Source organism: Ailuropoda melanoleuca, chromosome 1 (genome assembly GCF_002007445.2).
Source record: "Ailuropoda melanoleuca isolate Jingjing chromosome 1, ASM200744v2, whole genome shotgun sequence".
NCBI classification, from domain to species: Eukaryota; Metazoa; Chordata; class Mammalia; order Carnivora; family Ursidae; genus Ailuropoda; species Ailuropoda melanoleuca.
The window spans coordinates 24,517,371-24,532,806 of NC_048218.1; the positions used below are offsets into that span (position 1 = coordinate 24,517,371).

A 15,436-nucleotide genomic window follows, 5' to 3' on the forward strand; every position below is an offset into this window, starting at 1 on the left:
TTGTCTTGGACCAAGGAATGCTGTGTTCTTTCCCAAAGCAGAATGTATTTCTTCACAGGCATTTTTTAAATGTTTTTCATTGAAAAAAACAAATTATGCCTATTACAGAAAAATCAAAATACAGGAAGCAATAAGAATATTAAGATTCATAATCCCACCTATCTACCATCAATCTCTTGATACTTTTGGTATGTTCTTCTAAATTATTTTCTGCAGATTATGTATGTGTATCTGTGTGTACACATGTATAGTAAATTGTGTTTAAAAAAAGAAATCAAACTGTATTTACCAACTAATAATCAGCCTTTTCATTTACTATATTAGGAACATCTTTTTCATGTTAGGTAAAATTCTACCACTTTTTCTTTAAGGTTGCATCCCATTGGACCCTAATTTATTTAACCACTATCCCACTGATGAATGTTCAGCTTCCTTGCAGTTTACCAGTACTGAAAAATCTTTATATGTACATCTTTTATGCATGTCTGATTAAATCCCCATTCCATTGTAGCTCAAATTCCCAGAGGTAGAGTTTTAAATCAGAGGCATGTTCCAATTTGCAGTCCTATCATTTGTTTTAATGGCTTCCATTACTGCTGAATTAATACCATGTAATCTTCGAATTAAGAAAAAAAAAAACTTTGTTTCATGATGGGAAAATTTTATTGTATGTCAGTTCTCCAACCCCTTTGTTTAGTTCTTTCTACTCTAGAATTACTATGATGCAATTATAACACGTAGTCACAGTATTTCTGTTTTAGCATTTTGCAGTATGATTCATCAATTATTATTGCTTTTTTTAGCTTTTGTTTCTTTTATCAAATGGTTAGTGAATTGTAATGATTGTTTCCCATCAGACTGAACTTTTACCATTTACTACCTAGAGTAGTAAGTGAATTATACATGCTTTCAAATTCACTAGCTAATAGTCTCTGCCAGATGCTGCCATTTAGCATTTATTTAAGGAATAGTCAACTAGAATTTCAGGAACTGTGATTCAAATGTATGCAGAAGGTTGAGATGCAAAAATGAGGCTTTAAAATAGCTGCAGGACAGCTTTTCGTTTTGCTTTTCTTATTTGTAAGAAAATAAATCATTCAGAACCTTAACCAGGCAGACAAGCTTTCTGGAGATAAAGGGCAAAGAATTCATATGCCTATCACATTTCTTGCTTTTGAACTTATAATTTTACTTTGTCATAATGATTTGCCCCTATTTATCTGGTATTACTATAAAAGCGGGTTTTTTCAGTCTTTTATTTAAGTAGCATGTATCTTTTTAACTTTAGGAAAGTTAGGGTTTTGTTTTGTTTTTTTCCTGCAAATTAGTGTCTCTTTGTGTCATATATAAGTAGATATTTAAAACTGATAACTCAGTCATACTACAGTTAATTTGAGTAGCTTTTTAGGAGTGTTTTATGACAGCTTTGTGTACAAAAGCAATTTTAGAATAAACGTCAGTACACTCAGTTAAAGCTTTTTTGAGGGAAATGGAATAAGTAGAGGTTTACTTGGGTCAGTGGATTATTGACTTAAAACTTTATAGTGCACCTTTAATTGTGCCACTTGATAATTATAGTCTAAATTTGACATATTTTAATGTATTAAAAAAAATTTAGCTTTTTGTATTGTATGCTACTGTGAGCTTAATATCCCATGTGAATCCATCAGTAAGCTTCCATCCATGTTCTCATTCCAGGTACCGTTTTGCTTAATTACCTCTGGACAAACTGCCCTGTCCAATTTGCTAGCCTCACCACAATGTGGTAATTAAACTTTCAATTAAAGTTAGATAAGGTTAAAACTTTAGTTCCTTGGTCATATCAGCTACATTCAAATGCTTTATAGCTACAGGTGGCTAGTGGCTACCGTATTGGATAACACAGATACAGAACCTTTCCATCATCATAGAAAGTTCTGTTGTACACTGCTAGTTAAAAAACAGGTAGCTAAATCAAGGAATAGAATTGAGTGTGGATTGTTATTTTTTGTACTGTTAGTAATAAACAGTTGTTATGTAGGTGTGTTTCCCCAGTGTTCCAACTGTTAAAATGAAAAAGTAAAATTCACTGAGAGGTTGTCTTTTTAACAAGTCATTTGCAGTTTATATATCTCCTTTCAGTACCAGACCTCAGTTCCTTGATCATTGAAGATTGCGGTTTATCTTTTAACATTCTCTCTCTGAACTCTTGCTCACTGAAATTTGCCCTTATAATTCATTTACTGGATTAAGCTGTTTAACTGCTTAATCCTTCTCTTAGCACACACAAAACTTTAGAATGGAATAAACATCTTTAAGCTGCAATCTGCTGTCTAAAGACCACCTGTTGGTATATCTTTCTTTAGGGCAATGATTCTCAAAATGTGGAAAAGCAAGTTGCTGAACCCATCTGTATATTGGTGTATTGTGGTTGCCAGCAGTTCCATCTGCTAAATGCAGAGATGAGCAAATTACTGGTTACTTTTAAACAGTATGTTTGGTACTTGAATATGACACACTCTTGAGTGACTACTCAGTTCGCTAAAGGCATGAGGTGGGAGGGAATAGACACTGTTATAACCACAGTACTCACTAAGGCACATAGGACAACCAATAAAATAGAAGCCTAGCCTGTTGTGGGTGTGGAAAGGAAGCAGGTGCTCCAGCTTTCTCTCCTTGCCTTCCCGCCTTTGGTCTAATTTCCTACCTTTAGTCCCATGACAGGATAGACAGTCGGAGCATCTTCCCACTGTGAGTGGCTGTGATGGGCAGTAGATACAATGGTAATAACTCTTCTTGAATCCTAGCTTGGCTGCTCCTGCTTGCTCAGCAGATGGAGAATAGCCTGGTCAAGTTAGATGTCAAAGCATCGTTGGGGGAAAAAAGGAAAGCATCATTGGAAGAAGCAGTTTTTATACCAGTGCAGTTCAGACCTTATATCACTGCATAGTGTTGATACAGTACGAGTGTCACTAACCAACATGGCTGCACAGGCTGCCAGAGGTCACAGGAACCCTACACACTCATGAAGGAAATGATAAGAACTGTTGCGAATTAAAGAGAACTTGCCCTATTTTCAGATGGTAGCTGCTTCTTACGACTAGCCAGTTGCTGCCAGATCTTCTGATTTGGTTTTTAAGAGAAATCAAATTATAAGTGGATATGTATTTTTTTTTTCTTTTCAAACACTTGTAGGCTAAATAAAACTTGTCCGCAGTATGGTTGTGGGTGTGCTACCTCTGCTTCTAGAGCTTTTCCTCTCTTCCTTTGGTCAGAACTGGGAATCTGGTCCTCACAAAGAAGTTACCTCTTAATCCCTTTAGTCTGCCTTAGGACAACACAGTTTAGCTCCCCTCCTGTTTTTGTGATGAACACGTAAGCTCAGGATTACTTCTTAATATGGACAGCACATGAACATGCAGCTACTTGTCCTCCCTTTCTTAGCAACCAAAGAAGATCATCAAATAAAAACACCTTAACTCTTGGAATATTCTTTAAACTGGGCAAAATGTGAGCCTCCATATAAAAGATTTTAAAGCAGTACTACATGAATTGTTGCACAAATGTTGGTCATATTTGAAGGCAATATGTTTAAAATTTCTTCACAGCATGTTAGCCTGGAACTTAAATTCATAACTAAATTTTCTTGCCTTATTTAAATATTAAGAGAGAACACACAAACCCACAGTTTGGAAACCAATACTGCCAGTTCTGTAATTCCATTTTATGTTTGAAGTAAAACCTGACACGCTCGCTCCCTTAGGGCTGTCCAGTCTGCCACTGCTGTGTCCTGCAGCTTCGCCTCCAACCACCAGTTGTAGTATGTCTGCCTGTGGAGCACCAGATTGTAGGAAGCCACTCCTTTGCTTGGGAAATGAAATAAATAATCAAATTCAAAATGAAGTCTAATTGACAGAGAGTAAGCACGCATAAGGCAGCCAGATGATAGGATTAAAAAATGTGTGAAGTATAAAGCCATGTAGCATCAGTGTAGTCGGCTGAGAAGCGCGCTATTTGACAGGACCAGCTGGTGGACCATTAAGAAAAGATTGCTTAGCTTACCTCATTACCACCAAATCACAAATAAGATCTTCAGAAGGCTGGGGGTAAAATCCAAGGATGATGGGACATGTAATAGGACTTAAGTGTTTGGGTTTTGTACCTATTTTGTAGCGCCATTTAGAGTATCATCTTATTGGGGGAAAAATATGTTACTACGAAAGGCAGATTAAATATAAGCATGGAAATATCCTTGTCTTAAAAGGGCCACTGTGGTAGGTAGACAAAAAAAATCTATTTGAGTGGCTTTGCTCTTCTGTGGGTTTAACCAAGTTTTCTTAAAAGTAAATTGATCTTAAAGAGGGATTTAAAGAATAGAAATGGGGATAGCATGCCAGATGGGTTAGTGGGAGGGTTTTCAAAGTATGTGAGAATGGTATAACAAAATCAGAGAGAAAGTGGGAAAAGATAAAAAAGAAAGAAAACTATCGAATAGGAACAGCTTAACTTTTTAAATACCACTGTTCATATAGAAATATACTGTCTATATAAATTTCTAAATGGCCTCTATCCAGAAGAAACTAGTACTTTAATAAAAGCAATTATGTTTACCAATTAAGGGTTTGATTCTCTAATAATGACCTCGTGACAGTAAAAATTACAAGGACGTTTTTGAAGTATGTCTTAAAGAAGTTTTCATAATAGTTAGGATGTCAATTACATTGGCCTTCAACTTCTTTATTAGTAAGGAAGTTGTACTGCAATTTTTGTTGACCTGGTTTGGAAACTCCTTATAACTCAGCTCCTCAAAAATATCAACTCATTTAATTGAATTTAGATTCGTTCCCTTTCAAAAGCTGCTGAGGAAACAAATGAGTGCTCAGAGCTGTTTACACTTGTAAATGCAATTAAAATTGAAAAGTCAGTAGGGAAACTCACTGGGATCTCTGATAATAGCGATGGTTGTTTCTCTTACGATAATTCGAACTGATGAAGTGGAAAAAACAAAATCGCTTGAAGAGTTTATAAAATGGCACGTATATCGTGGATACAAATTAAGTGGGCTACTCAACATTCTTTGCTAGACTAAAAAGTGATTTGTTCAAATATATGAAGTAGTCAGTGTATTATACTTTTTGTTTTTCTACTGCGTGGGATATTTTAAACTGTGTTTATAAAACAAACATTTTCAAATTGAACCTTAAAACTCAGTCAAGTTTTAAATTGTTAGGGAGCTTAAAGAAATTAAATGTATTAATGAGCTACAGTTTGCATAAAACAGACTTCTTATATATTCACTGCATGTAAATTCTATTAAAATTATACAACTTAGTAGAAGTTCATGATTTTGCCTGGCAGATTGATGCCACAAGATTGCCGTCTCTATATCAGGGCTACTCATGAGTTCTTCAGACTAATGGCCCATTAAACGAAATGTAAGAGTAACTTCACTGGAAGATGGCTTTCTTTCATTAACCTCTGGGTACCCTGGCAAAACTGCACAGCCGGGTTCCCTTGCCTAGGATGGGCAAAAGTTCATTGTAGTAGACCTTGAATGATAATTGGTAATAAGTTTTGTTTGGGTTTTTTTTTTTAAATATAGTTCAAATTTTCCTTTATTTGTTTAACGACTTTTTCTTGAGTACTCACCATGTGCCAGGCATGATGCTGAGGATACATGTAAAACAGATATGGTCCCCTTTCTCACAGAACTTAACAGCCGGCGATAAAGACCAGTGAAGAGGCACTTGAGAAATCTGGTCTGATCAGCTAACTCAGGTATATTGGTTAAAAGAAGCTTCTTGGAGGAAGAACTAGATAGGAGATGGGGGTGACCCGACAGTGTTGTGGGGGTGATACATGGGTGAAGCAGGATTTGGGATGCTGTACTGCTGGATTTTACAGCAGGAAAAAATCTATTAAAATGGACATCAAAACATTTGGGATGGGTAAGGGGAGGAGCTGTCAAGGAAGGACCCCTAGGTTCCTTCCTTGAGCAGTTGGTGGTGCAGACTCAGGAGGAGAAGCAGGTTTGGGGTTTGGGTACTGAGAGTGGAGGAAGAGGCAGCCCGTGGGTCATCTAAGTGTGAGTGTTCGCTGTATTCAGAACTCTTCTTGCCCATGACACTTTTTTTCATATCTTTTATAGGTGACTTTTTCTCCTGAATGTCTCAAAGAATCTGAAATTTGTTACATTTATATATTTGCACAGCAAATTGAATATCGGAGCTCTCTGATTTGCTGTTCATCTCAAAAGATTATTTATATGCATGTAATCATGTTCTTGTCTGGGTTCCTAGCATTCATTGGGGGATTTAAGTAAAAATTCAAAGAAAAATTATTTCTGAAGAAAGAAAAGTTATATTCCACAAATTACTAAGAAGGAACATTGGATAAGAAAAATCTTTAACTTCAAAAGCCCACGTTATTCTTCAAATAGACATCTGTTGAGCTGCTGTTGAAGCTCTGGGTGTATCACAAAATTTGTTGTTTCATATAATTTTTAAGTTTTTATCAATACAGTTTTTGAAGTTTCTAAATAAATACCAAAAGCCCACAAAATTCACAGCAAAAAAAGTAATTTCTGTAGCATAATTTAGAACTCTTTTTATATGCCAAAGAATTTCCTTTCATATAGGCAGAAGGAGAAACTTGTAATCTACTCAGTTTATTAGATTCCACTAAACCACTGCGTCATGAATCAGAGCTGTGGCAGTAGGCTAACTGAGACCGTTGACCGTTTCCGGGATTGGCTGTGGCCATGTGTTGGCGGTGAGACTGAGGGAGGCTGCAGAGTAAGGCAGCTCTTCAACAGATCTTCCACTTAGTAAAATAAGCAACTTCAGTTCTCTCTGCCTCCCTACTGTTTATCCAGAGCAGTAGTATTAGAATCATACAGCAGATTGGAGCTATTTATTTGATCTGTGATTTGTATTAGCTACTTTTTATCTTATCTCTGGTCTAAAACACATATAATAAAACTTTTAATGTTTTCTAATAAGCAAGATTTGTAAACTTCCTCTTTGTGTTACTTTACACAGTCTTCAGAGTATACACTGTGTTATCAAGTAGAGTTTTGAGAGTTTGCACTTTAAGTATCTTAATTTTGCTGGAAATTTGACCTAATCAAACAATTACCTGGTAAAAAAACAAAAACAAAAACATAGACACACACAGCTGCAGTCCAGGTAGCAAAGGCATAAATAGAATGTGTATGAAAGTCAGTTTAAGTTGAGTTTTGGTGCTCAGCGGAAGACACAAGGCTGAGATATTTTGAGTTGACCTCCTGAGATCAGCTGTTCCCATATGCTCATTACATTATTGCTGTTCAGGAGGTGTACTCACATAGCTTACTTATGAAGGAACCAATAGCCCATTTAGCACTTGTTTTGGCAAACCAGCAGGTCCCACCATTGGCTGATGTTACATCATTTTAGAGCAAATTAGTACAAGCACTTTTATACCTGATTTAATACCAGTAAAGGGCAGATACTTCATTATCTTACTCGTAGGCCCAGAGTTTAGAGTTCGGTTAATAAAATTGTTACAGCTTCAATTTTTAAAGGATAAATGCAGAATGTAATTTTTTCTGAGGAGTCAGCTAAAACCTTTTTTTTTTAACCTAGTACCTGAGTGGCTCTCCACTTAACCCTGTTTTCAAAGCTAAGCAGATTTACACTGGTTAATTCTGGCAGGCATTAATTTTCAGCTCCCCATCCCTTACTCACCTTCAGTATAAAAAGCACTGCTGTTTGACTTTAATAATATAGCTTGAATTTATGAAAATATATGAATATATTCTGTGTTAAGAAATGTATGGTGTTTTGAAAATGTATTCTTTAATCTGTATTTTAAAAAACAATTGAAATGACATACTTAAGCTCTCTTTAAAACTTGGGAGATAGAGGGGTGCCTGGGAGGCTCAGTCAGTTGGACATCAGACTCTTAATTTTGGCTCAGGTTGTGATCTCAGGGTCATGAGATTGAGCCCTGCATTGGGCTCTGCGCTCAGTGCAGAGTCTGCCTGTCTCTCTCCCACTGCCCCTCTCCCCTCTCACGTACTCTCTCTCTCTCACTAAAATAAATAAATAAATTTAAAAAAAAAAAAGTTGGGAGATAGAAAAGTGTAATAATATTTCTGCTACTTACGGTATATGATGAACATTTGTGAGTTAAAGAATTATACTGGTTATTGTATCTTAGCAGATTGACTTTACTGCTGTATGAAAAATAATTGTGTGTAATGTGTTTCTTCCAGAAGATAAAATTATCTTGATTAAGTTTCAGTAAGCTAAAACAGAAATGTGAAAACATTTTTAGATCTTTCATTTTCTTAAAAAAAATAAATCTAACCAGTTCATTGACTTCTTGAGGCTTTTATTAATGTGTATGTTTCTGGTTCTGGTGTATCTTTCCCCAGTGAAACATAACTAGTAATTTAAGAACATGATTGACTATGATTTATTGGAAAAAAACTGTCAAGCATTTCTGTTATTGAGACTTATAATAGAAATTTTTGCAAGCGTGTGCTTCAGGAAGATTAGTGAAGAAAGCACTATACTATAAAGGCCAACATTTTGTAAATGTAAATTGCTGGTTTGGTAGTACTTTTTTATAATTGTATGCAATAACATGCCTCTGGACCAACGTCCTTGGAAAGGCCTTTATTATTTATAAGAATTAAGTTTTACTGAATATATAGTTCAATTGAAGCAGAAATTATTAGACCATATTTTATATTATTAACACAATATTGTTTAGCATTTTTCCACTAATTTACAAACCACCCCTGACATCCGCGTTTTACTAAGATTTTTGTATACGCATTGCAGCTTTTAAAAAACAAAATATTAAGTCTTCTGTTTCTTTTTTTTTTTCCTATAGGAGTACCAAAATCTAATCTCTTGCACACCAAATCGTTAAGGGGCCATAAAGACTGCTTTGAAAAATACCATTTGATTGCAAACCAGGATTGTCCTCGATCTAAACTTTCAAAAAGTACTTATGAAGAAGTTAAAACCATTTTGAGTAAGAAGATAAACTGGATTGTACAATATGCACAAAATAAAGATCTGGATTCTGATTCTGAGTGTTCTAAAAATCCCCAGCATCACTTGTTCAGGCATAAGCCAGATAAAAAGTTACTCCCACAGTTTGACTCCCAAGTACCAAAGTATTCTGCAAAGTGGATAGATGGAAGTGCAGGCACCCTTTCAAACTGTTCACAAAGAATATTGGAGCAGAGCGGAAATACAGACTTTGGGCTTGCTGTGTTGCAAGATTCAGGTGCTGCTTTGTGCCACAATAGTGTATTGTGGCCTCATAGTCACAATCAGGCACAGAAAAAAGAAGAGATAATCTCTAATCCAGAGGCTAATGTCCCAGCCCAGCATCCACGTTACAGCAGAGAGGAATGTAAGTAAAATGGGGAGAAAGGTAAAGATTACAGTTTTGTTGGCTTTTTTTTTTTACATTTTTATGTAGGTGATATGTCAAGAACTTTGCTGTAGAATTATAGATTTTTATAGTATATTTAAATGACAGGTTCACCCTAGCAAAAATGAGGTGTCTCAGGGTGCCTGGGTGGCTTAGTCGGTTAAGCATCCGGCTCTTGATTTCGGCTCAGGTCATGATCTCAGGGTTGTGAGTTAGAGCCCTGCATCAGGCCCATGCTGAGTGTGGAGCCTGCTTAAGAGTTTCCCCCTACCAAAAAAGATTTTCCCTCTATCCTTCCCCCCCCCCCCGCAAATGAGATGTCTTAAATTCTCTTATCAGTTCTCTGAAATACTGCTTATTATGTCATAAAGCATTTGAATTCTACAGTCCGTCATATCTTTTGCCATTTTAAATTTATTAAATGGAATTGACAAACAAAAGGAAGTTCAGAGTTCATATAGTTCAGAAGTACAGCTTCAAGAATTGGCTAACACACACTGTTCCCTTTCTTATCCCTACAACACTAATTGATTGGGGGGTGGCATTTCAAAAGCAAAAATCTGACATTTCACTAAAGGACAAAGGTAATGTATGCATTTATTTCCAAGTTGGAAAAAAGCGAGCCTTTCAGTTTGCATTTATTTCTGCAAAAACTCACAGAAGCTAAGATAATTTTAATTGACTCTAAGTCAAGTGATTTCAGAGCTCAAAGGGACTTTGGGTGTATTTTTATACAGCTTCTTGATTCTATATATGAATGATCTAAGGTTACATAACGAGGTAGACAAATCAGTATTTCGAACTATTTCCCCAGTACTTTTGTGTTTTTCTAACTGTGCATCATGAATTATGTAGTGCTTAATTGTAATCAACTTGATGAGGGGTGACTACTAGCACTTTTTTAAAAACTGCAACAGAGGGAAATAAAAGAATCCAATGGCTGTAATACTAAGTATTCTCTGGCAAAAGTTCTCAGGTGGAGGTGTACTGGGAGTGATGTAAAATTATTGTGGGTTGTGGTCAGGATTTGAACACGTCCTCCACAGTGCCAGAGTTAAAGAATGACTCCTAGAATACTGGTGAATACTATATTAGCAGATAAGTACAAATGTTTTTTTAAAAATAGAATATTGTATTAGTGATGTAGACGGTTTATTTTCCCATGTTATTGTGGTAATAATTAACATATTTTCATGTTTCAGTGACTTCGATGACTCTTAGTGAGGTAAAGCAACTGAAAGCAAAGCTCCGACAGGAAATACAGGGTAAAGAATCAGTGTCAATGTTTTATGCATGTGAAAATGTTGATACAGAAAATCCCTGTGACAGGACACTATTAGCTTTGTCTGCATTTAAATTTGGAAATGGAATTAGAACCTATTGGGAGTTTCCAGAGCAAAAAGAATAAGAAAACAACTTCTTTATGAAATCAAGAGGAAATAAGTTTTTCTTTTTTCAGTAAAAATGGAGACCTGTACCTCTGAGCTGAACCTCTACTCTTACTGACAGTTTATTGTGCCAGGCACTGTATGCATGCACTTCCTAACAGTTCCACAAGGTTGTATTAGCCCTGCTTTGTGGAGTTTTTTAAATTATAAACAACATCAAAAACAAAAGTACTGAGAATAATATAGTGAACCCCTTGACCAATCTTCACCAGCTTCAGCTATTATCAGAAGCATAGCTAATTTTCTCTCATCTCTCCTTGCACTCATTCCTTTCACCCCACCCCCACCCCTGGCATGGTTTATTCTGAAACAGATTCCAGACAACATATACAACAAATACTTCAGGATTTTCTCTAAAACATAACTTTTTTTTTAAGGTAATCACAACCCATTATCACACCAAAAAAAAAAAAGGAAAAATGGCTAGGAATTCTTTTAACATCATCAAATAGTATGCTAACACTAACAACAGTTAATGTTCAAATTCCCCAGTTGTTTCCTTTTTTTTTTTTTTTTTTTTTTTAAATATTTGATTCCCATTTAGGTGAGGAAACCACTTCAGAGATATTAAGGTGCTTACGGAGATCACGCATTCGGTTAATAACAGATTAAGGATTACATTACCCCTTCCTTAACAGCTGATGTAACAATAACAGTAGTAAATAGTAATAGCAACTTCTTTTTATCAAGGCTTATTCTGTGGAAAATACTTAACAGGTATGATTTCATTTACTACTCACAGTAGCCCTGTGAGGTGCTTACTGTCAATATCGAGGTTATACATAAGAGGAAGTTAAAATGTAGTTTAAGTTACTTGCCTGAGACTCATGAAAGCGTAGGAACAAGAATTCAGAAATGAAGGTAGTCTGATTCTAAAGCCTTTTAGAGGGGTTTCCAAACCTGGGTATTAATGGGCACTTCCTGTCCATAAGCCATAGTAGATACCGATTGAAGCCATTTATGTATTCAACTACCTTTTAAATCTTTACAGAAGTTTTTGAAGAGTTAACACAACAAGTTCAAGAAAAAGATTCTTTGGCCTCAGAGCTCCATGTCCGCCACATTGCCATCGAACAGCTTCTCAAGAACTATTCCAAGTTACCATGTCTACAAGTAGGGCGAACAGGAACGAAGTCACACCTACCCATAAACAACTAAACTAAACTTACACTTGACTTCCTTTGTCCTCATGCCCCTACCATTTGTTGGTCTGCCAGGCATGCCAATTTTGAAGAAGTTGAAGAAAGTTACGGTCCATTTTTTTTTTATGGTCATTAAATTTGCAAAGCTGAAGGCAGTATTTAACATCATTGTCAAATAAAGCAGATCATTACACTCTAGTCTTTTAGGATTAATCATTTTGGTTCATTTTGGGAATCTTTCTTCCCATAATTACTAAATGGCCCCCCCTAACTTACCACATGTGACTACTGTTACAATGTGATTTTATTAAACATATTTTAATGTAATTCATCTGTCAAAACAATAGAAAATTTTAAAAACTCCTAGTATCTGAACTACTACAGATAATTTTAAGAGGGAAGTGGAATTCGTAATACACCTCTTATTTATTATGAGCAATATTTTAATATGAAAATTTTATATATAAAAATGCTATTTTAGGTACCTTTCCATTCTCTTTATAAATGTGTATTTGAATGCCTCTGTGTATTATATTTACACTTTCCTGTGTGAATATGTTCATCCATATTTCAGATCACTGCATTTTATTCTCTTAATACTCTTTTTACTATTATCTTGTTTTCCAAAGATAAATGTATTTTGGAGTAGAAATCTATCTAGTTGAGTTGTTTTGACTCTTAATAACTCGAATAACTTTTTAAAGCAAGTATCCAAGAAAAAAAGTACATTATTTTTCTCTGACAAAAGCAGTTCTGAGTTAGTTCAGAAATAAAACGCCAATCTAGTTTTCGTACGTCACCTTGTCTCCGTAGAAGTAAAACTCTTCTTCTACTTCATTATTATTTTCATCTAATGACTTTGCTGTGTTAGAATTTGGACCGAGTAAGTCAAGCCTCGCTTCCAAGTCAAATGTAATATCTGTCAAATTGAATGTGCTGCAAAATTGTTCTCCTATCTTTGAAAAAGTTTTAAGTTCTTCTGTTTGCCGCTTCAGATACAGGTTCAGGAATCCTTAAACTGTCCAAATTCTCTATCAGCATCACTGAAATTAGTGCCCAAAGAAAACATTGTGAGGTATTTTTCTAAACTTTAGAATTTAAAGAAAAAGAGAAGACTGCTTGACACAGAAAAATAAAACTGATTCAAAAAAATAGGTCCATTTCAAAAGGATATTCTTGTAAGTTGCCTGTGATGTTTCCAAAGAATTCTGAAGGAGTAGGTCATCTCAAACAGCTAGATACGTTTTTTAACAATGTATTATATGGTAAAAGCTATTACCAGTGAAGAATTAAAATGGGCTCTAAATTCTGTTTTTAGTTGGTGCTTAGAATGTATTTATGAGGTAAGATACTTTGCTTGAAAGAATCTGCAAGAAAAGCCCATTAACTTGGCAGCTTCATGCATAAAGATATGAATGACTTCTATCTTAACTCTGGCAGCCTGCCCCGGCTTGGGTCAGATTTTAGTCTTGAACACAAACAGTATTTGACTAAGCAAAGAAATGCCTTGATCTAGTAATAACCAACTTTCTGTAATGCTTAGATGTGTTAAATTTGCCTGAAAGTATTAATTGATACTGCAATTGATTTTGTTTTGTTTTCTTTTTAAGTATGTGAGGTAACTGTTTTTGGAGCTTTTGAAAAATGTTTTCAATTTCTTTCGATTTTTTGAGTTATCCAAAATGAATTTAAAATCCAGGGAGTGGGGATACATTGCCTTAGTTTTGATAAGCTTTAAACTGAATGTGTGCAATATCAAAATCTTTATAAATTTACAAGTTGAATAAAAACATTTCCTGATGATGCCAGTAAATATCTTAGTAAATGCTTAGTTGTTAGGTCACATTTTTTAATTTGGCTTTACTGTCTTTTGGCATAATTCATCAAGAATGTTACTAGCCAGTGTGCTTGCACACGTTTGTGCTTCTATTTAGATCACTTAGGGACAGTCATAAAAGTTTGGGATGTATTGCATTTGATATCAGTGGTAGCATATTTCCAGAGTATGAGCCATATGGTGCAGTCCTAAATGCAGCAGTGTTAATCCAAAGAAAAGTGTTTGCTTTGTTTCTGGCAAATATGTAGCTTTACTAATGAGTTTGGAACAATTGGGTGGGATTGTGCATGTAGTAAGGTCTTAATTGGGGATTCGAATTTATTCCATTTAGATATTTCAACCTAAGCTCTTCAAAGGAAAGGTGCTGTTAAAAAAAAAAAAAAAATCTGTGGTGCTGGTACTCACATTAGTACTTTATTTGGATGAATATTGTAGTGAAAGAATTTTTTCTTGAAGGATTTTGTACAGCAGTTTATCCAACTATTTGGTAAACTGATTCCTATGTTTTCTTGATTGAATATGCAATTATTGTATATGCTAAAACAAGAATAAGGGACAGAGTTAAGTTCTATCTTGAGGGAACATGAAATACTACAAATATTAGTTACCATTCTTGGCTATTCTTCTGTACAGTTGTTAGTACTTTCTGAGGAAGTTTAGAAGAAACTCTCATACATACCATCAGTTTCAAAAAACAGCAAGAGGTGGAAGACTGCCAATCAGCTGTTACTAACATTTTCAGAGCTTGTATGATTAAGGGGAGTGAAATAAGACTAATGTTTTTTCATGTTAGATTTCATAATTAGACAAATTGAGTTTAAAAAAATCAATTTGAAGTCAAAAGCAATTTGTATCACACAAGACTTCTCTTTCAAGATTAAAATTTTAAATTTGTTCAGACTTTTAATAGCTAAAAATCTATTTTAATTTGAGATTATCATCCTTTGATCATAGCATTTAATATCCAAATTAGTCTTTTTTGTTTTGTTTTGTTTTTAAAGGAAAAAAAATAAGGCATGCACTTAGGACCCAGTAACAGGTGATGCAGACAGAAGAATAGTGGCATTTTGTTCCATCACGTAGTTCCTTAGATGTTGGAGCAAAGAAATGTTCTTAGTTCTTCAAATTTTATGCTCATTTCACCACAAAGTGCCCATTTTTGTATACACTTAAGAATTATTTTTAAAATAACAAGTTCATGTTGGAAAGTGATTTTAAAAATACAGTCAAAATATATTCTATTTTGTTGGCATCTCGACAGGCATCTTGAGATTTCTTGAGTTTTTCATCTGATGACATTCTTTACCACTGAAAATGGTTTAAAATGCTTTTTTTGTTGATATATATTTTTACCTTGTTGTTTACATTGTTGAAGCTTATCAATTTTTGCAAGGTTTTTTTAAGTTAATTTTTGAGGATCTATTTGTGTGTGTTAATGTTTACCAGTTTTGGTTTTACTTTATTTTGTTTTACTTTGTTTTAGAAGAAATATGCTTGTGTTATTAAATATTGTAAAATGCAATTCAAAATGTATATTCTCTAAACTTAAATAAGAACTTTTTAAGAGTAAATTATTTGTGTAGCTTAGAAGGAGG

The 15,436-nt window shown here is 34.8% G+C and overlaps 1 protein-coding gene across 2 annotated transcripts in view; it reads left to right on the top strand.

The window, feature by feature from the left end:
• The window catches only part of C1H21orf91 (chromosome 1 C21orf91 homolog), a 29,397-nt gene extending 14,846 nt beyond the window's left edge, over window positions 1-14,551 (top strand). For both annotated transcript variants that reach the window (XM_034656683.1, XM_011218712.3), the window contains exons 3-5: window positions 8,863-9,393; window positions 10,617-10,679; window positions 11,854-14,551. In XM_034656683.1, the coding sequence (XP_034512574.1) occupies window positions 8,863-9,393; window positions 10,617-10,679; window positions 11,854-12,020 (761 nt within the window). In that variant the 3' untranslated portion in view covers window positions 12,021-14,551. The remainder of the gene's footprint in view (window positions 1-8,862; window positions 9,394-10,616; window positions 10,680-11,853) is intronic.
• The last annotated feature ends 885 nt before the right edge of the window (window positions 14,552-15,436 follow it).